The sequence below is a fragment of the Myxine glutinosa genome, chromosome 6 (assembly GCF_964187855.1).
Source record: "Myxine glutinosa chromosome 6, kmMyxGlut1.1, whole genome shotgun sequence".
NCBI classification, from domain to species: domain Eukaryota; kingdom Metazoa; phylum Chordata; class Myxini; order Myxiniformes; family Myxinidae; genus Myxine; species Myxine glutinosa.
The window spans coordinates 92,769,446-92,791,844 of NC_136266.1; the positions used below are offsets into that span (position 1 = coordinate 92,769,446).

The 22,399-nt window shown below is 49.5% G+C and overlaps 1 protein-coding gene across 5 annotated transcripts in view; it reads left to right on the plus strand.

The window, feature by feature from the left end:
* The window catches only part of ADHFE1 (alcohol dehydrogenase iron containing 1), a 126,886-nt gene that overhangs the window by 102,327 nt on the left and 2,160 nt on the right, over nt 1–22,399 (plus strand). For all 5 annotated transcript variants that reach the window (XM_078780126.1, XM_078780129.1, XM_078780131.1 and 2 more), the window contains 4 exons: nt 2,819–2,917; nt 7,926–8,004; nt 10,649–10,745; nt 11,926–12,083. In XM_078780126.1, coding sequence (XP_078636252.1) covers nt 2,819–2,917; nt 7,926–8,004; nt 10,649–10,745; nt 11,926–12,083 — 433 coding nt within the window. The remainder of the gene's footprint in view (nt 1–2,818; nt 2,918–7,925; nt 8,005–10,648; nt 10,746–11,925; nt 12,084–22,399) is intronic.

Sequence of the window (22,399 nt, forward strand, 5' to 3'; positions counted from 1 at the left end):
ATGGCGGATCGCGGCGACTGCATTGGGCCTGGATGGCGGTTTACTCCGACGTCCGCAAGACTGCAATAAGACCGCCGGCGATTGGAGACGATTCACACAACGCTCTTTGCTCGTAGACAGGGTACAGTTTTGTGTATTTGAAGCTGTCGTCATCATGTCATCATGCTATTGGATACTTATGCTGTGCTATTGGATACTTGTGCTATGAACATTGTGATTCATTTATTGGATACTTGTGCTATGAACAAATTTGTATTTAATATGAACAAATAAATTTGTTTGTATTAAATATAAATTTCAAAAATCACTGTTTCGTCCTCACTACAGGCACTCATCAGACGGCTAAAGCTACCGTTAGTGTTTCTATTTTGCATTTTTTTTTTTAAATCTTTATTTCTCTGTTTTACATTTCACTTTATTCATTTCAATGATGTATGACATGAAGCATAAAGATGTTTGATGTACAATAAGAAAGTTAATAAAGATGTATCTTTGTAATGTAATAATCAAACTTTTCTGCAGGGAGAAAGAATGGAAATAAAGTCCAACAAATTATTTACACTGGTCCCAAGTCCCATAAATAAAGTTTCCAAAGGACCAAAGTCCCAAAAATAAAGTTCCCAAAAGTCCCAAGTCCAAACAATAAAGCCATATCCTTGTCGGCACCACAGGACCTCACTCCACGGAGACCCTCACACCATCCTGGCTTGCCATGGAATGGAGCCGGCAGGGGAGTTGTAGTAGGTCTTGAGGTAGTTCCTCTGGTCCTTGGCTACACGGGTGTGCACGTTCCCTCTAACCCCCCATTCTCCCATGTCGGCCAGCTGCGTACCTTCCCTCCAGGAGCCTGGGATGACGTTGTGGTCATTGTCTTCATGGTCCATCACTTCGTTCTGCTGAGCTGGATAATGCAGACGCATAAGGTTGTGGAGACAAACGGTGGCCAGGATGATACTATCGATTGTCTCTGGTGTCTGGGCCATGGTTGTGAGTAGACAGCGGAACCGGTTGGATAGGATCCCAAAAGCGTTTTCCACGATGCGCCTTGCTCTGGACAAGCGGTCGTTGAAGATCCTTTCCTGGTGGTCCAAGTTCCTCCTGCCATATGGCTTCATCATCCAGGTCTTCAGTGCAAAGGCCTCATCGCCGATGATGAAGTACGGCATGTCTCGGGCATCATGAGGCAGAGGGTCTGGTTCTGGCAAGCCGATGGCGTGATCTTCAACAGCCAACTTCAGATCGCACTGATTCCAGATCTGGGCATCTGATGACGATCCATTCGCTCCCATGTTCACCCAGATGAACTGGTAGTTGGCATCAACCAGCCCCATCAGGATTATGGAGTAGAACTTCTTGTCGTTGAAAAAAACGGACCCAGACTTCTTCGGTGCTTTGATGCGGATGTGTTTGCCATCGAGTGCATGGTGCATCTGCCACCTCAGTCCAAATTGCTCAGCTACTGTTTTCCACTCTTCTGGTGTAGAGGGAGTGTTGACGACCTCCTCCAGGTATCCATCGACGATGGCCTGGCAGACATCCCGTACAATGAGGGCGATGGTGTTGTGGGCCACTCGGAAGTTGTACTGCAGGGACATGTAGCTATCCCCTGACGCAAGGTACCTCAGGGTGATTGCTAGTCTCAGACCTGGTTCTATTGGTTCACGCCAAAATGTGAGCTGCTTGGCGATTCGAGGACCGAGACGCTCTAGCAGCTCGTCAAACAGGGCTGGCTCCATCCTGGTGAAGTTCTTGTAGCCCTGCACGTCTTCGCCCCTGAGCTCTACCATGAGCTGCTCATACTGCCCTAGAGCTGGTCGTCGCAGAAGCCACCGCCTCACCCAATGTCTTCTCTCCCTCCGTTGTCCTCTTTCTTGATGCTGCTCCTCAGCGTGAGCCAGCAGTAGGTCATTCGCAGCAATATCATGGTCCAGTGCTGCCAAGTCATTCAGAGGGACCAGCTTCATCCTATGTTCATCATCCATGATAGATGTTGGTAGAGAGACCCTTGGTAGACCTTGACCATAGAACATATTGCAGTGAGCTGAAATGTCCACCCCTATTTATACCTGGCCAGAAAATCGTGGTATGTCGTAATGCAGTCGCCAGGCAGTCGTATCTCTGTCACCAATGGCCGTAACTCGGCCGCCACTAGTCCTACTGCTGTTGTCGTCAGTCTCCCATAGCCGCAGGGGAGACGTGACAGTTATTCTGTAGTCGATATGCAGCCGCAACAGTGTCGGCCCGTAGTCGGGAAGATGCTGCAGGAAGGCCGTATGGCATTCGCATCTCTGCCGTGCTAGCTGGTGGGGCGATGCTGGGGCGATTGCGGAAGACTATGAGCGACTGGGTTGCGGCCGCTTTACGGTCTTATTACGGATACCGACGACAGCATGGCGGTTCCATCACGACAGCATGGCGGATTTTTTTTGAGAACAACTGAGCGCGTCGTTTTTAAACATTAAAAAATATATTTGGCCTCTTTGCGGCTCTTGCCGACTGCAGCAGACCTGGGGAGGATAACCACGACTACAGAAGACCGTCCATTACGGTTTCATTACGATTGTCGGTGGGTGGTGGCGATTTTTTCAGTCGTCAGTAGTCGCCGACAAATCCGCCTATGTGTGACAGGGGCTTTAGCTTCATCACAGGAGATTCCAATGATTCTGAAAGCTTTGGTTTCAACAGCGTGAAGCCGAGCTAGGTGTGAGGCAGGAGCACCGGAATGATTACACAGGTAGTTTGATAAAGCTATACATCCTACTGCAAACTGCAAGAACAAATGTGCACACCGCGTGATGTTTATATCGCCACCGAACAGAGCGGTTCAGAATCGTGATGACTTTGAAGCTCGATCACAGATGCACCTTGGTAGCACCTTTGCTGGCATTGGCTTTGGAAATGCTGGAGTCCATCTGTGGTAAGTTGAACGGTGAGTGCGGAATGGTCTGTCCATCACAATGCTATTGGGAGAATTGTTGAACTTAAAGCGTGGCGTTACGCGCGCTGCTTGTGAGCAAGGAGGAAGCGGACAAGCGGTAACATATAAACGTCTTTATTGTGAGACTACACTGTAACACTGAACTCCTCCGGGCTGGTCGCCCGGTGTATATCATGAGGCCACGCCTACCCCTCGGGCGTGGCCACCGCCCACTTGGTGCGTGGAATGATGTCACCACGCCAGTGGGCTTTTGTGTCCGCCACACGCGCCCCCCCAGAATTCCCGCGCACCTGGAGGGCCAGTTTGTGGGGCAGACGAATGACCCGGCCGAAGCGCCCCCTGGCGATCGGCGGCGTCCGGGGTGCAGGGATACCAGGTGGGATGCCCCTGGCTGCCCCTGGGATGGGTGCAGGACCGGGGGGCGCCGTGGCGGCGGGGCTGGGCGGTGCCGGGGGTCCGCCCGCAGGAGGGCGGCCCCGACGTGGGGGTCGGGCCACTGGCGGTGGATGGTCCACATCGAGGTGGGCCGGCTTGAGGCGGTCTACCGAAACGCGGTCAGGAGTACCGCCGATGTCCAGGGTGAAGTGCTTCGCCCCGGTCTCCAGCACGCGGAAAGGCCCGTCGTACGGGGGCCGCAGTGGTGTCCGATGGGCATCGTGGCGGACGAAGACGTACTCCGCCGTGCGAAGCTCCGGGGCGACGTGCGTCGGTGGGTGCCCGTGGCATGCCGTTGGCACCGGGGCGAACCTCTGGGCGGTCTCTTGCAGAGCGGAGCGCTGCTGTGCCGCGGACCATGGTGCCGTGGAGTCGGGGAGGAACTCGCCCGGCACCCGCAGCGGTTGCCCGAAGACCAACTCCGCCGCGGATGCGCGCAGGTCCTCCTTGGGCGCCGTCTGGAGGCCCAGCAGGACCCAGGGGAGCCTGTCGACCCAGCCGCCGTCGCGGAGGGTGGCCCGGAGCGCGGCCTTCAATGAGCGGTGAAATCGCTCACACAGGCCGTTAGCCTGGGGGTGGTAGGCCGTGGTTCGGTGCAGCCGGACCCCGAGCCCCTGCGCAACCGCCCCCCAGAGCTCCGAGGTGAACTGGGGGCCGCGGTCGGATGAGATGTCTGAGGGGGCGCCGAACCGGGCGACCCAGGTGGCGATGAAAGCCTGCGCGACATCGGCCGCCGTTGTCGACGCCAAGGGCACGGCCTCCGGCCACCGGGTGGTGCGGTCCACCATGGTGAGGACGTAGGTGAAACCCCGCGAGGGGGGCAGAGGTCCCACCAGGTCCACGTGGACGTGGTCAAACCGGCGTTCCGGCACCGTGAATGGGGCCAACGGGGCCTGGGTGTGCCGGTGCACCTTGGCGCACTGGCACGCGAGGCATGTCCTGGCCCAGCCGCGGACGGCCTTCCGGAGGCCATGCCAGACGAACTTGTCGGCGATCAGCCTTTGGGAGGCCCTCGCGCCCGGGTGGGACAGGCCGTGGATGGCGTCAAACACCTGGCGCTGCCAGCCCGCGGGCACAATGGGGCGAGGACGCCCGAGGGAGACGTCGCACAAGAGGGCCGCGCCCGCGCCGTCGAACGGCACCTCGGTGACGCGGAGGCCCGTGACGGCGGTCCGCAAGGCCTGGACGTCAGGGTCAGCGGCCTGGTCCGCTGCCATCCGGGCATAGTCGATGCCGAGGTGGACTGCGTGGGCGACGGCCCGGGAAAGGCAATCCGCCACCGGGTTGTCCTTCCCCGCGACGTGCTGGATGTCCGTCGTGTACTCGGACACGGCCGAGAGGTGACGCTGCTGCCGGGCCGACCACGGCTCGGTGACCTTGCCCATCGCGAAGATCAGCGGCTTGTGGTCGACGAAGGCAGTGAACGCCCGGCCCTCGAGCAGATGGCGGAAGTGCCTGACCGCCTCGACCTTGTATACAAAAAAAAAAAAAAAAAAAAAAAAAAAAAAAAAAAAGTCCGAGCAACTCGCGGTCGAAGGTACTGTAACGGCGTTCGGGCAGGCGAAGCTGCCGGCTAAAGAACGCCAGCGGTTGCCAAGCTCCACGCACCCATTGCTCGTGCACCGCGCCCACCGCGTAGTCCGAGGCATCGGTGGTGAGGGCGATCGGTGCATCGGGCGCCGGGTGCGCGAGCATGGTGGCGTTAGCCAAGGCGAGCTTCGCGCCCGTGAACGCCGTGTCCATCTGCTCGGTCCAGGTAACGTCGCCTTTGCCCGGCTTACCTCGGAGAGCTTCGTGCAGGGGGCGCAGGAGCTGGGCGATACGGGGCAGGAACCGATGGTAAAAGTTCACCATGCCCAGGAACTCCTGCAGCCCTCTGATCGTGCGGGGGCGCGGAAACCCCTTCACCGCCTCCACCTTGGCCGGCAGGGGGACGGCTCCGTGCCTGGTGACACGGTGCCCCAGAAAATCGATTGTGGCGGCGCCGAACCGGCACTTTGCGGGGTTCACAATCAGGCCATGCTGGCCCAGGCGTTCGAAGAGCGTGCGGAGGTGGCGTAGGTGCTCTTCGCGGGACGCGCTGGCGACGAGGATATCGTCCAGGTAGACGTAGACAAAATCCAAGTCGCGCAGGACGCTGTCCATCAGTCGCTGGAACGCCTGAGCCGCATTCTTCAGACCGAAGGGCATGCGCAGGAACTCGAAGAGTCCGAATGGTGTGATGACCGCCGTCTTCGGGACGTCCTCCGGCCTGACGGGGACCTGATGGTAGCCGCGTATGAGGTCCACCTTCGAGAAGAAGGACCTGCCCGCCAAACGGGCGGAAAAGTCCTGAATGTGGGGGACGGGGTAGCGGTCGGGAGTCGTGGCGTCATTGAGACAGCGATAGTCCCCGCACGGTCGCCATCCCCCGCCGGGCTTCGGCACGATGTGCAGCGGCGACGCCCAAGCGCTCTCTGAGCGCCGAACGATGCCGAGTCGCTCCAGGGTAGCGAACTCCGCTTTTGCCACCGCCAGCTTCGTCGGCTCGAGGCGGCGTGCCCGGGCGTAGACCGGTGGCCCGACGGTGGGGATGTGATGGGCCACCCCATGCTTGACGGCCCCCGCCGAGAAGGTGGGCCGCGTGAGGGCCGGGAAGCCGGCGAGGAGGCGGGTGAATGCGTCCGCTGCCGGAAGCGTACAGACCAACGTGGCCGGAACCGAATCGTTCGGCAAGCCGCTTGGCAAGCCGCTCGTTGAGCTGGGCAACGCACATGCGAGCGAGCTGAACGTCTCGGCCTGGACAAGCCGTCTGCGCTTGACGTCGACCAGGAGCCCATTAGCGCACAGGAAGTCCGCGCCAAGCAGTGCCATGGGCACGTCGGCGGTGACGAACGTCCATCGGAAAACCTGCCCTCCAAACCGCAGAGAGAGACAGCGTTTTCCGTACGTACGGATGGGCGTCCCGTTTGCGGCAAGCAGCGTGGGGCCCCCACCCGCGGCGTGCTTGTCTGATGTGCCGGCGGGAATGACACTCACCTGTGCTCCCGTGTCGCACAGGTAACGGCGCCCGGAGAAGGTGTCCGTTATGAACAGCAGGCTGCTCGAACGGCCGGCGCTCATCGCCACAATTGAGCGCCGGCCCGGGCGTTTCCCGACCCGTTGAAGGAGCACGGCGGATGACACCGCCGAGCTTCGTGGCCGAACTTGGCGTGGAACCAGCACCAGGTGGTGGAGCTGGAGGAGCGCGGCTGGCTCCGCCAGGCCGGTGGAGTCGACGGGTTTCCCCGCGGTGGCGGTTTTCGCCGCGGCGGTGGGCGGGGCGTGGCGGCGTTCACGAGGTGCGTATCAGCATGCTGCTGAAACTCAGCGTGCTGTAGAAGATGATGCTGTGGAACAGCAGCGTCGAAGGCCGTGACGGCCACGCCAACGCTCGCCCGCGTGTCTGAAGCGGCGAAGTACTTGTCCGCCTCGGCCGCCAATGCTCGGGGTTCCGTTAGCCCGGTCCCGGCCAACGCGAGGCGAACCTGCGCTGGAAGTTGGCGACGGAAAAGCGCCCGGAATAGCGAACCGGGGGCTTCGTCGCCCAACAGTGACAGCATATGGTCCATTCGGACCGACGGGCACGTCTCACCGAGCTCGGGGAGATCCAGGAGGCGGTCGGCCCGTGCGTCGTCCGTGAGGCTGAACGTGGCTAGGAGTAGCCGCTTGAGTGCCTCGTACTTGTGGCCGTCCGGTGGGTGGCGAAGGACGGACACAACTCGAGCGGCCGTGCCGGGCCCGAGGGAGGCGACGACGTGGCAGTAGCGCGTGTCATCGCCGGTGAGGTGCCGAAGCTGAAATTGGGCTTCGGCCTGGACGAACCAGACTTCGGCCTGAGCCTCCCAAAATTCCGGAAGTTTGACGAAGGCGGCCATGGCGATGGCGTCGCGTGTGGAAGGATCGCTCCGGCAGATCCAACGTCGAGGGTCACCAGTAAAGCGCGGCGTTACGCGCGCTGCTTGTGAGCAAGGAGGAAGCGGACAAGCGGTAACATATAAACGTCTTTATTGTGAGACTACACTGTAACACTGAACTCCTCCGGGCTGGTCGCCCGGTGTATATCATGAGGCCACGCCTACCCCTCGGGCGTGGCCACCGCCCACTTGGTGCGTGGAATGATGTCACCACGCCAGTGGGCTTTTGTGTCCGCCACAAACTCTACTATTGATATTTTCGGCTTGATATCTGTTATAATCTATTTATGTTGGTAGGACACTGGCATCTTTTCATTGGAAAAGTTTCTAATAATAAAATGTAGCTTTTTCTCCATTTTTAAGGGCATCTCGAGGAAAGGGACTATGTGTTGTGGGAGATAAATTGGTGCAGTGTAATAGGAGCTGAGCTGGGAAGGGAAGGGGGTGTAATTGAGGAAATGGGGGGGGGGGGAGGGGAGGAGGGGTATGTTATCATCCATATTGGGACCTGATCCAATTTTTGATGCATGTTTTTCTCTTGTTAAATGTATTCCTTTTACCAAAAAAAAACTTTTCTTTAATGCAATTTCTGGTGATGTGGCTTTTCCTTTTTGTAGCCATGGAATGTCATATCCCATATCGGGCATGGTAAAGACATACAAGGCAAAAGGATACAATGTTGAACACAACCTTGTGGTAAGTGTATTACTTTTCTGGGCATTGTATTTTGAAACGTATTTGTGATTAGTGGGTGCTAATACTTGATGGGCATAAATTTTCCCTCCTTATGCTGAAGATACAACTTGAGGGGACTATGCTGGCAAGGGTAATACTGGGTGGCTTGGCATTGCCTTCCCAGCATCAGTCAGGGCAGAAATTTTGGAATTTGTTAAGAGAGCTGGCGATATACCGAAAAGAGCAATATGCTGGTCATCTGACAGGAAGAGAAGGCTTGGATGTCCGAGAGAGACCTGGTGACGTATCGTCGAGAATGAAATGAAAGAAATGAAGGTCAACTGGAATAAAAATGGAATTACCAATCCTCCTGTCCAGCTCATCTGCATACCAATTTCGTCCCTCCGTCCATCAATCCTCCCTCTGTGCACCCTCTTCACTCCCACAATCCTCCTGACCCAGATAGTCTTGTGGACCTGCAGCCTCTGTTGCTGCTCTGTCAGTGTGACCATCTCCTGTACATATAAGTATGCCAGAATTACACACGCCCTCAGGATTTTCCCTTAAAACTTCCTCGATTTCTTCCTGTTTGACATCAAACCGTCCACTTTCTGCTATACATTCGCACTCACCTCTATCCTCTTCAATACCTCTGCCCTCAGACTACAGTCACCGTTCTACCGAGTTAAACAAATCTATTTCCCAGCCTCTGTCTTTCCCTCAAACCGATGTTCAATTCCCCTCTCTGCTGTCTGACCCACGTTAACTCTCTTCTCCAGTTTCATCTTTGCTTCTCAAATGCCTCCTTACACTCCTCCCAGTGCTTCTCGTAATTCCTGTAGCTAATATCGCCAGATCGTCTGCGTACAGTAGTTCATTGAGAATGTCTTTCATGCTGACCAGTGACCATCACGATGGTGAACATTAGTTGACTGAGTGCACTTCCCTACCTCAAACCCAGATTAATGTGGAACTCCTCCGTCATTCCAGGCCTAACCAAAACTCTTCCTTTCGTTCCTTCATCCATACATTGCACCATCCTATCTTCTGCTCGCTCTCAGGACAGTGTTGTAAGCCTTCTCGAAGTCCACAAATCCTAGTGTGATTTCCCCCTTGCATCTCCAACCTCTGTTCTACTAATTTTCTCAGCATAACCATTCCATTGGTGATCCCTATTCCCTTTCTGAACCCCTATTGTTCTTCGCCTATGTTCTGCTCCACACTTTTCTGTATCCTCATGTCCGGGATCATCTCTCAAGAGTTTGATCACATGACTTGGAAGTGTGATGTCCTGGTACTTCCCTGGATCTTGCACGTCTCCTTTCCTTTTTCCATATTGGTGCAATCATACTCGTCCACCACTCCTCTTACCCTCTCTCATACATATATTCAACAGCTTCTTCATCCAACTGACTCCAATCTCTTTCATCTTGATTAGTATCTCCACACATACCACATCAATACCTTGCAATCTCCTCTTATTCATCCTCTTTTAAAGCTGTATACACCTCCGCCTCCTCAATCTCAACAGCTTTCACTTTTCCCTCTACATAGCTCAGTGACTCCAGCTCTTGCTTCCACTCTGGTCCAGCAACTCTTTGAAATAACCTTCACTTACCTTCCGTAATGCCTCTCATCTCCATCCTTGACCAGCATCCCTCCTTCACATCCTTAGCCCTGTCTCGAGTTATTTTATACATAGTCTTCTTCTTCCCACTATCTAATTTGCTGTTCACGTTCGTTTTCCATATCATTCCTTGCCTTATCCACAGCTCTCTTTGTTGCTTTCATCTTTCCGTAAAGGTGCAACAAACTCCGAATCCGGTCATCCTCCTTGTCTGAATAAATGTCCTAAATAAATTTTGTGCTTGTGATACCGCAAATGGAACCTTGTTAAATGCAGATGGTATGCTGGTCAGACAGTTTTATGAGATTTATAATACAGCGTCTCCATTGAAAACTCACAGATAATTGAGTGCGAGCCTGGCTTGAAATTGAATGTTTCATACCTGGGATTTATAAACCAATGAGGGTATTCTTCAGTTTGTTACCCTCACCAGAGGAGAGGGTATTGCATTTGAGTCCATTTGTTTGCTTGTTTGTCTGCCTGTCTGTTTGTTTGTCCGCACAGAATAAATATGATTTTCTTTGCAACCGTTGGTCCGATTGACAGGAAATTTTCACCATAGGTGCAACCCCACCTGTATAATTTTTTAAATGATAATTGTGACGTTATAGTTCACGTAGTTCGGCCGCCATCTTGGAAAAGTCGAAAAAAATTTGCACCTCTATATCTCGGAAAGCGCTGAATAGAAAAAATTGAGACATGGCTCATTGTAAAGAACTCTCCATGGGGAATAAAATATGTTACTGATGACGTCATAGGTGCCTCCATTATGACGTCATAATTCGACAAGTACAAAACTTCAGCCGATCAAGATGAAATTTCTTGAGCATCATGTAGGCATAAATTGATGGAGAAAAAAAAATTGATGACGTCATCGGTCACGTGGTTCGGCCGCCATATTTGTTTTAACACAAAAGCCTTAAAAAACACTGAAATTACATCCCGGTGAGGGTTTGCAATCTCTGATTGCTCTTTTTCTTGTTTTGGATTGTAATTGACTGTTTCACCTTTTGATGAGTGTACATGTGTGTTTTACAGCCCCATGGCCTGTCAGTCGTTGTGACATCTCCAGCAGTTTTTTCATTCACTGGCTCCATGTGTCCAGAGCGGCATCTGGAAGCAGCAGAAATTCTTGGTATTGTTTTGGCTTGAAATTTGATATCCACTCGCTCATTGGAATTTGATATGTCTACTCGCTTCTGATATTACCATACCTACTCTCACACCACCAACTTACCACATGCGGTGTTTCTAAAGTGAGGTCATAACAAAGGTTCACAGATATTGGAAGACAGCCGAGTTGATAATTATATTACCTCTAATTCATGTATAGTAATTCCTCGCTTAATGTGGTTTCATACAACACAATTTCACTATAAAACGTTTATTCGATTAAGGAATATTTTTCACACAACACCAAAGGTTTCTGTTATAACGTGGTTTCTGAGCGGCAGTCGATGGCCTTTCTTGCATTGCGTGGCTGGCTACGGTGAATGATACAACTCGCATCTCAGTCCTGTCCCGCCATCTTGTTGTGTGAAATGTCCTCGACCAATCGTACCTTTTATCAGGATTTAGGAATGGCAAGCGACCAATGAATGATGGAGCTTCTGTGTGCAAGAAAAAAGGAAATCTATTTTGTTGGATGTTAAATTAAAAGTATTCCAGTGATATGAAATATATTATTTCTCTCTATCTCTCTCCATCCCGGTCGATCGCTGAATTAACGCCAGGGGGGTTGACTCAGCCTGTCATCCTTCCGATGTCGGCAAATTGAGTACCAGCTTGCTGGGATGAATGATCCCGGTGTGTACCCAGGTTTAGAATAGGTGCACCGTATCCCTGCGCATCGTAAGAGGCGACTATGGGTTGGCGTCAGGAAGGGCATCCGGCCATAAAAACATTGCCTCAAACAGGGAACCATGATTGTCATGGGGTCCACAAGGCTAACCCCCGCTCTAGCGGGGAAAAATGGCCTTAAAACGATCATTCATATTCATTTCATTCTCTATCTCTCTCCTGCTCCTTCACATGTAACCATCACCTTTTACATTATTTCTTATTGGGAAATTGTTTTCGCACAACGCATTTTTGCTTAATACAGTACTTTGCAGGAATGCATCACCGCGTTAAGCAAGGAATTACTCTACTCATTTTATTATGTTAAAAATACCCATTGGAAATTGTTTGTGTTCATGCTCTTTACTTGAGGTGTTTTGGCAAAATGGCACTTTGGGTTTTATTTGGCATATCAAGGAAAGGTGTATTATTACGTATCAGTCACTTCCTGGTAATTTCTGTGTTGATATCTGCAGGTGCTGACATCCGACAGGCCTGCAGAGCAGACGCGGGACGCATACTGGCGGACGTTCTCCGGCAAATGTTGTTTGACCTGGGTGTAGACAATGGACTCAGTGCACTGGGGTACTCACGTGATGACATTCCTGAGTTGGTTCGTGGAACTCTGCTGCAGGTGCTATTACTGTGGAGGAGAGGGTGCAGGCTGGAGTCATAATGTGTACCAGCATAACAGCTGTTTGATTGGTTTTTACTAGCTTGCATACATATTATTTACTTTTTAGCCTTGCCTGACCATTCTTGATCTTTTTTTTTTTAATGTAAGAAAATACAGTATCTCATTTGAAATGCTGTATAGTGTATAGTCTCATTAAGATGAACAATATTTGAGAGGTAGTTATTCACGCCCTAAGCCGGGCTCATGGGTATTGCGTTTGTGCGTTTGTGTGTTTGTCGTCCTATTTGGCAGAGAGATTGATATTGTGGAAGATTCAGAGGATGTCAACTTTGAGCTCGCAAAGAAAATATATCGTAAAAATCTAGGACAAGACGATATATTTACTCACACTGTGGCAATATGACAGTATAGGTTATCTCCCTTTGGGTCGGTATTGTAATAAGAGAAAACAACGGCGTGAGTCAGCACCTCAATTGAGTGTGTTCTAGTTGAATAATGTGATGGGCGAAAAAAAAACATTTATTTAATTTACCTCTAGTACTATTATTATTAGGCTGGCTGGATGGCTTTGAGGTACACGGACGAGCATCTAAGCCAGTGGTTCCCAACCTTTTTGTACTCGCGATCCCTTTCTCAAAACCCCGAAACACACGCGACCCCCCGCGACTATCAGCCGTTTCAGTTTTACAAATTTTTCTGAGAAGGAAAAGGGAAGAAAGAGAAAACAATCATTAATTCATCAATTTTTACAAATTTTACTGCAATATTTCTTGCACATTATAAAATTCGGGTAATTTTAGTTAGTTAGTCAAATCAAGCTCATCATTTTTTCTCACTGCCATCCATCGTCACACAATCCATGATCGTCATCACTAACATATCATCTCTCCAACCTAGCTAGTGGGATGGTTGGGGTTGCATCTGAGCAGCGAGTCTTGGAATTCGTGACGGGGTGTTTGTAAGAGCCAATCTCATGTCATCCTCGACATCCAATCTGTTCCTGGTCTTCGTTTTCATGTGGACGAGAGTAGAAAATCCGGCCTCGCAGAGGTAGGTGGAGGCAAATGGAAGAAGAACACGTACGGCCAGCATGTTGACTTTGGAATATGATTGATGCATAGCGCACCAGAATTGAGTCACCGATTTCTCCTGGAACAGGTCACGCGCCGGAGAGTCGTTCCGTAGATCCAATAATTCATCTTGGACTTCGTCGGGGAGGCTGGATACGTCAAATGTAGCAGAGAAAGGGTTTTTTTTTTTTTTTTTTTTTTTTTTTTGAATACTGAATCGAGGCTCGTGAAAGAGCTAACATTTATTTCACAAACAAATCAACCAGACAAACAAAATATATAAAAAGAGGGAGTGGAAGACAAGATGGGGAGAGAAGGGGAAGCACACAAACACAACATTTGAGAGCAGGGAGAAGTGTGGGAGGGAGAGGGCTTGGGGGAAGGAGGCGTGGGAAGGGGGGGGGGGTGGGGGAGAGGTATAAAACACAAGGGGACCGAAATTAGCGGGGGTAGAAAAGATCAAGGTTTTGGATGGGGGAAGATAAGAGATGGTGGTGAACAGCTATTTTAAAGACCTGGAGGGTGGAGTGGGATTGAAGAGAGTGAGGGAGTTTGTTCCAGAGGCGGGAGAAAAGAGGAATGAAGGAGTGAAGGTGAGCAGAAAGTCTTGATTTTGGCAGTTTAACCATAAGAGGGGTGCAGGCAGATCTTGTGCGACCTGTAGGAATATTTGGGGGACAGAGCCCAGAGAGAGCTGGGGGGGCAAGGCCAGAGAGGAGTCGGTAGAAGACGGAAAGACCACCAACCTGCCTGCGGTGAGTGAGTGAAAGGCCCTTGGAGTTAGCTTCATCGCGGGAGATTCCAATGATTCTGAACGCTTTGGTTTCAACAGCGTGAAGACGAGCTAGGTGTGAGGCAGGAGCACCAGACCAGAGGGGAGAGCAGTATTCCATAGAGCTGCGGATGAAAGCCTTGTAAGTGGTGAGGAGCTCAGGTGTACCAAGGAAGGACTTCGCACGACGAAGGATGCCCAGTCGGCGACTGGCTGTGGAGGCCAGATTTGAAATGTGGTTTTCCCAGGAAAGATCATGGCAGATAGTGAGACCCAAAAGATTGAGTGGCAGAACTTCTTGGAGAGGATTATTCAGAAAGTGGATGGGAGGGTTGTCCAGTAGGTCTTTTCGGAGAGACATCGTTAGAGTGTGAGATTTGTCAGGATTGAAAGACATGTTCCATTTGTTTGCCCAGTCTGTGATTTTGTCCAGGTCTGCAGAGAGTGAGGAGGCTGCAGACTGCCGATCTGAGGGATGAGGAATGGAGCGACAGAGAGTAGAGTCGTCAGCAAAGAGATAGAGAGGATTTTCAAGAGAGTCAGAGAGATCATTGATGAAGACCAGAAAAAGCACAGGGCCCAGAACACTGCCTTGGGGAACTCCAGCCTGAACAGGAAGAGGAGATGAGAGAAACCCATTCAGGGCCACACGTTGACTACGACCAGAGAGGAAGTCCGCCAGCCATGCGTGGAGATTTCCATGGATACCAAAGGAGGAGAGTTTGGTGAGCAGAGCGGGGTGCCAGACCGTATCGAAGGCACGTGAAATGTCAAGGGAGACAGCTCTAATTTCCTGTTTGGCGTTGAGGACCTCCATCCATTGTTGAGAAAGCAGAAGCAGCATGTCTAGAGTAGACTGACCAGGTCTGAAACCAAATTGATGGTCAGAGATCAAGCCATTGGAGAAGAGGAAAGATTTCATATCTGAAGCAATGATGGATTCCATGACTTTGCTGATAATTGGGAGAAGGCTGATTGGTCTGTAGTTGCTAGGATCTGTTTTTGCACCTTTTTTTTGCAAAGCGGTGATGTTGGCTGATTTCCAAGCAGATGGCAGATGACCTTGAGCAAAAGAGAGGGTGAAGAGAACAGAAAGAGGAGTGAAAGAGCGGAAGAACATGATTTTAGGACCCGTGGGCTGATGCCGTCAGGACCAGTTGCAGAATCAGAGTCGAGGGTTGACAGAAACTTTTCCACCTTGTCAGAAGGAAAGGACACAGAGTCCAGGAGCAGCTGGGTACGACTGGGTACGGTGGGTACGGAGAGGGATGGGTTTGGGACGCAAGATTTAGAGGCAAACACAGAGTTGAGGCATTCAGCTTTTTCACGTGCGGAGTTAGCCGTTTCTTACCAGTGCCACCTCTTCTCCTGTGAGCTCAGGGAAGTATCACTGGAATTCCTTTTCTAGGGACTCAAGGTGTCCGGTAATCTCATCCTTCAGGAACTGATCTAGTTCGCCCTCAGACTCATCCATCACTCCTCAGAGTTTTTCAAACATGGTGATGTTCCCAAGATTGACTTTCCGACGCCAGTGATGCAGTTTGGATATGAAGGCCCGTAGATTGTCTTGAAATAGGAGAACGTGTGTTTCACTTCCCTGAAATTTCAAATTCAGCTTGTTCAGCTCGTCGAAAATGTCTGCCAGGTGCGCAACCCGTTTATTTCATCATCAAAGTGAACCAGAAGATCTCTCTTTTCTTGCACTTCCAGAAAGAACCTGATTTCGTCTTTCAGCTTGAAGACACGATTCACAACGTTCCCTCGCGACAACCAGCGTACATCCGTGTAGAAGAGAAGGACCTCATGGTCAGTATCCATGTCTTTGCAGAGTTCTTTGAATAGACGAGTGTTGAGTGCCCCAGCCTTCACGTAATTCACAATTTTGATCACAGAATCGAGCACTTCCCGCAGAGTGGCAGGAAGCGTCTTACTGGCGAGAGCATATCGGTGGATCATGCAGTGGATGCCCTTAGCTTGGGGAGCCAGCTCCTTCACTCTTGTCTGGAATCCTGACTTCGATCCTAGCATAGCTGGTGCTCCATTCGTACAAACCCCACACACGTTTCCCCATTGCAGGCCTTCAGTATGAAAAAAGGTAGAGACCTTTTCCATGACGTCAACAGCTTTTGTAGTGGTTTCAAGTGCACTACAGAAGAGGAATTCTTCTTTGATGTCGTCTGAATGAATGTACCTCACGAAGACAAGCAACTGAGAACATGAACTCACATCCGTTGATTCGTCGAGTTGAAAGGAGAACAACGGAGAATCTTTGAATTTCATCAAAAACCTGATCTTTCACATCCATAGACATATGAGAAATACACCTCTGAAGAGTATTATTCGACAAAGATACTTGCTGCATCTTTTTCACGCTGGCTTCCCTGAGAACGAGCTTCACCATCTTCAACATGCAGGGTTTGATAAGTGTCTCTCCAATGGTGTGAGGCTTTTGTGTTTGGAAATAATTTCCAATGCACCTTCATATGAGGCCTCCAATGCTGCTGCACTACGTTGCTGAAAAGACCCACTAGCATCGAGCTTTTGACGTTTGAGAAGAAGCTCATGGCGTTTGAAGGATTTCCAAATCCTTCTCTGCGTGTTCCGGATGCTTAGTCTCTAGGTGACGCTTGAGTTTCGATGGTTTCATCGACTCCGCACTCAGGCCAACATGGCGCAAGATGCATTGTGGTTTCTCGACGCCGTTGTTGGCGAGTACTGTGGTGAAGCCAATGTTGAGGTCGTCTTCCGAGTATTTGCACCTTTTACCCATTGCTTCAGATCTGTAAATACAAAAACCTGGAAATAGACTATGTTCATCTCATATCGGCAACAAATCGAAAAGAGCGAGGGAAAATTATAGCCAACTCCACCAGCACAACATTATGTTGTCTGTTCTAGGTATCAGCGAAATGAAAGTTTTGGTAATGCTCCCTTCTCCCAAGGCTACCAAGTTCTCCCAAGGCTTCTCGACCCGCCAGCCCACCCTCCGTGACCCCCTGGGGGGTCGCGACCCACAGTTTGGGAACCCCTGATCTAAGCCATCTAACCTCGGTTCAAATCTCGACCCAGCTACAAACTGTCATCCCGGTGTTTCACAAGCATCAATAAGCAAAGTGTGTGTGCCCTCCCTTGGATGGGCGTTAAATGGGCGTCCCGTCTGCCTGGTGTGTGTTGGCAGGGGCGCCACCAGGGATTTTGGGCCCCATGAAATGATATCACAATGGGCCCCTATGAAACACGCATGCACATTTTTTCCCCGACATTTTTGCCAGGAGGTTGAAACAATGCTTATATTGCTGCATACAGTATGGAATTCACTATTTGATGCAAGACTGATACCCACACAAGCAGTAGCGGACTGGGTCTTAAAACCGGCCTGGGCATCCTTCACCTAGGTCGGCCCATTATTCATTTATATGTTGCTTATCTGAGAAAATAGACAAAATGCTTTTTAAAAAAAACTAAATAAAATCCACAATTAAATTTATTTTCAGTAACACAAGCACATGTCATGTCTAAGAGAGTAGGTGCCTGCACAGTTCGCAGCTTATGGCAGACACACCATCAATGATATCCTTAGTTTCAAGTTTGGCCAGGATCCCTTTTTCCACAGACATCAACATGAACGCCTCAAGATGTTCTTGTGTCATTGTACTTCGCAGACGGCTTTTGATTCTCTTCAAAGCAGAGAAAGACCGTTCATATGCCACTTGTGACACAGGCAGCGTTAGCAGCAGCTTGTAGGCAAGCCCAATGCTCTTGTCGGCATCAGTGAAGAGGTTCAACTTGAGGAGCACCTTGTAGCAGCAGAGAGGACAGGCTTTACATGACTTACATGTACTTAGCAGAGTCTTCCTGTCCTGTTCAGACTCACTGTCCCCCTGCACTGTATAAACATCTGCTACTGATTGTTTCAGTGTTGACCATTGTTCTCCAAGGCTTCGCAGTTCTTTTCGTGGTTGTTCCGCAGTGACACCATCATCAAATCTCAGCAAATGTCCATAGCTCCCGATGGCACTTGATCAAAGTTCCTTGGGTGAAGAAGTGAGAGATCAGCATACAATGTTGATGTTGCTGATCTGTCAAACCGCTGCTCAATGCTGCTCACAATAGTGTCCACTATTTGGTTGTACCAATTCACACAATAGTGTCCAATTTAGCATCGTAAGTCAGTTCGCGACATTGTTATCAATACCAAATCAGTAGTCAGTAGACCTATCTAAACTTACTAGGCCTATCGGCTCAAAATCCTTTTAACTGTTGACCGCTGCTCAACGCTGCTCACAATAGTGTCCACTATTCGGTTGTACCAATTTACACAATAGTGTCCAATTTAGCATCGTAAGTCAGTTCACGACATTGTTATCAATACTATATCAGTAGTCAGTAGACCTATCTAAACTTACTAGGCCTATCGACTCAAAATCCTTTTAACTGTTGACTTGGTAGTTTTTACAATGAAGGAAACACGTATCGGGAGTACGTACATACGACATAGCGATTGTGAATGTGACAGCTGTGAGGCGTCTTTCGCTTTGCATCGCAGTGACGGCAAGCACCAAAATGGCGGCTGTAAGACTAAAATCTGGCTTAAAGCCCCCTCACCGTCCAAAGCCTTCAACCAGACATATTAACACGCTCCTCCCCCTTCATTCCCGTTCTTCAAAGCAAAGTGGTAAAAATTGTTGTATCGCCATTATATATGACGAGCAACGGTACTCGCCCTAAGGGCAGGGCTTCAATTGGGAGGCGCGATTTATTTTAACATCTGTTAAATATCACACGCAACTCATCAAAATCTAAACAGGATTTTTAGAATTTCAATAAAAAAACCACATCACTGTTCATATCGGTAAATATTATTCCATCGTGTTTCAAATCGTGATTAGTGATATCAACTGTACGCTTTTCTTTAGGAAAAAAAATGGAATGATTTTGTACGGTACATCTTCAGCTTAGAACTTCAGGATACACGACATTGCTGATAAAAGTTCCTTTTCTCTCTGAAGTTCTTGGCAAACATTGTATTGTCACTGCTGCCAACACGACGCCATGGCATTATTCATTACATTCATTCATTCATTTAATTATCATTAAACATTTTTCTTACACTCATTAAACGTTCATTAAACATTAAGCGTTCATTAAACATTAAACGTACATTAAACGATTACGAAAATAAAAACGAGAACACAAACATCGTCACAAACGTTACGTTACGTAATTCAAACCATGAACACATCGAATATCGGAGAGGCCATTGCCTAAACTATTTGTTTTCTCGTACGTGTTTCTGGGCGGGTACCGTTTCAGATAAACCGGTAAAATGCCTCCCAAACGGAAAGCCTCATTAACAAAAACGTCCAAGGAAGCTGTTGCAAGAAAGAAGCCTCGCCAAGACGAGGACAATCGGAGGCAGGAACAAGTACGTGACACAGCTGCACACCAGTCTCGGAGGCAGTCCGAGGAATACAGATCTGGTGAACAAGGACGTGACACAGCTGCACACCAGTCTCGGAGGCAGTCCGAGGAATACAGATCTGGTGAACAAGGACGTGACACAGCTGCACACCAGTCTCGGAGGCAGTCCGAGGAATACAGATCTGGTGAACAAGGACGTGACACAGCTGCACACCAGTCTCGGAGGCAGTCCGAGGAATACAGATCTGGTGAACAAGGACGTGACACAGCTGCACACCAGTCTCGGTGGCAGTCCCGACGAATACAGATCTGGTGAACAAGGACGTGACACAGCTGCACACCAGTCTCGGAGGCAGTCCGAGGAATACAGATCTGATGAACAAGGACGTGACACAGCTGCACACCAGTCTCGGTGGCAGTCCGAGGAATACAGATCTGGTGAACAAGGACGTGACACAGCTGCACACCAGCATATGATGTGGCTTTTATTGTCCCCCGTCGCTCAGCGGAGCGAAAGGTGGACTATGGCTTTCCCCTCCGTCCGTGTGTCCGTCCGTCCGGGCGTGCGTGTGTGCGTGCGTGCGGCGTGCGTGCGGGCGGGCGTGCGTGCGTGCGTAAGCGAAGGACCGCATTCGAATTTGGTGTGTGGGTGCAACCCACGTCAAAATCCAAGATGGCCGCCGCCATGTATGTTTGATGCCATGTATGTCTGAACCTTGTAACCTGCATATCTTGAAAAATAAGTGAAGTACCAACTTCTAATCTGGTATGTGGGTGTATCTAGGCATAAGGAAGAATGCTATTGAAAATTGGGGCCACACGTCAAAATCCAAGATGGCCGCCGCCATGTATGTCTGAACCTTGTGAGATGAATATCTTGAAAAATAAGTGAAGTACCAACTTCTAATCTGGTATGTGGGTGTATCTAGGCATAAGGAAGAACGCTATTGAAAATTGGGGCCACACGTCAAAATCCAAGATGGCCGCCGCCATGTATGTCTGAACCTTGTGAGATGAATATCTTGAAAAATAAGCGAAGTACCAACTTCTAATCTAGTGTGTGGGTGTATCTAGGCACAAGGAAGAACGCTGTTTAAAATCGGGTCGCCACGTCAAAAGCCAAGATGGCCGCCGCCATGTATGTCTGAAACTTGTGAGATGAATATCTTGAAAAATAAGCAAAGTACCAACTTCTAATTTGGTGTGTGGGTGTATCTCGGCATAAAGAAGAAAGCTTTTGAAAATTGGGTCGCCACGTCAAAATCCAAGATGGCCGCCACCATATATATGTCTGAACCTTGTGAGCGAAATATCTCGAAAAATAAGCGAAGTACCAACGTCTAATCTGGTGTGTGGGTGTATCTAGGCACAAGCAAGAACGCTGTTTATAATTGGGTCGCCACGTCAAAATCCAAAATGGCCGCCGCTATGTATGTCTGATGCCATGTATGTCTGAACCTTGTAACCTGCATATCTTGAAAAATAAGCGAAGTACCAACTTCTAATTTGGTGTGTGGGTGTATCTCGCCATAAGGAAGAAGGCTTTTGAAAATTGGGTCGCCACGTCGAAATCCAAGATGGTCGCCACCATATATATGTCTGACCCTTGTGAGCGAAATATCTTGAAAAATAAGCGAAGTACCAACTTCTAATCTGGTGTGTGGGTGTATCTAGGCATAAGGAAGAACGCTATTGAAAATTGGGTCGCTATGTCAAAATCCAAGATGGCCGCCGCCATGTATGTCCGAACCTTGTGAGATGAATATCTTGAAAAATAAGCGAAGTACCAACTTCTAATTTGGTGTGTGGGTGTATCTCGCCATAAGGAAGAACGCTATTGAAAATTGGGTTGCCACGTCAAAATCCAAGATGGCCGCCACCATATATATGTCTGAACCTTGTGAGCGAAATATCTCGAAAAATAAGCGAAGTACCCACTTCTAATCTGGTGTGTGGGTGTATCTAGGCACACGGAAGAACGCTGTTTAAAATTGGGTCGCCACGTCAAAATCCAAGATGGCCGCCGCCATGTATGTCTGAATCTTGTGAGAAGAATATCATATCATAGCATGTTTTCTGCGTGTTCCACTTTGTCAACTCACATCACTTCCCCGACGGGGGGACCTAGGCGTAACGCTTGTTGAAATAATTGTAAAGATACTGTTTAGATTTTTATGATTTGCATGTGATATGATTGAACGGATGTTTATATAAATCGTTTCAATAATATAATCGTTTAATATATAAAATCGTTTTCTCTCTCCTGTCTTTCTTTTCTTTCTTTTCTTTTTTGACACCCAGATTTGTTTTTTAGCTGAGACCTGACGCTCCTGAATCGGCACTTCTCACGCTCAATTCACTGTCTGCTAGCAAGCCGTACGCGTCTGGTTTGGGGGCAGGACCAAACCATTTCATGTAAATAGAGGGGGGGAGTCGGGCAATACAGGGGCTCTCTGGATGTTTACTTTTTGCCAAAAACAAGAAAAGAAAAAGAACTGTTAGTTTTATCGGTCAATTATTCTATTAAAGATGATAGGTTAATAATTTAATATTGAGAATTTTTACCTAATGTTCCAATAATTTTTAGGGCCCCTTTTCAGTGCAGGGCCTTTGGAATCATCCTAACTTTTCCCCCCCTTACGGCGCCCCTGTGTATTGGTAGATACTAGGGCATTGCCCGTACTATATCTATATCTAAAATTATATCCCCCCCCTCTATTTACATGAAATGGTTTGGTCCAAAGCGAACGGCTTCCGGAGTTTGGTAAAGAAATCGCCATCGCGTGCACAAACGCGCAGGAAAGCGAATGAATCGCAAATTCGTTTTTATTAGTTTTAAAACATAGTTTAACGCCAACATAGTTTGCAAACGTGAAATAAATGAATACGCTCTCAAATGTGCCATCCGAGGCAGAGTGTGTCCGCCACGTTCGGCACACGCGATAGTTCGCTGCTCTCTGATTGGTTGAATCGTTTTTTGGACATAGCTCGGTAAGTAATTGTCCGATTAATATGAAACCTTGAAAAGGCACATCCTCGGGTCCCCAGCA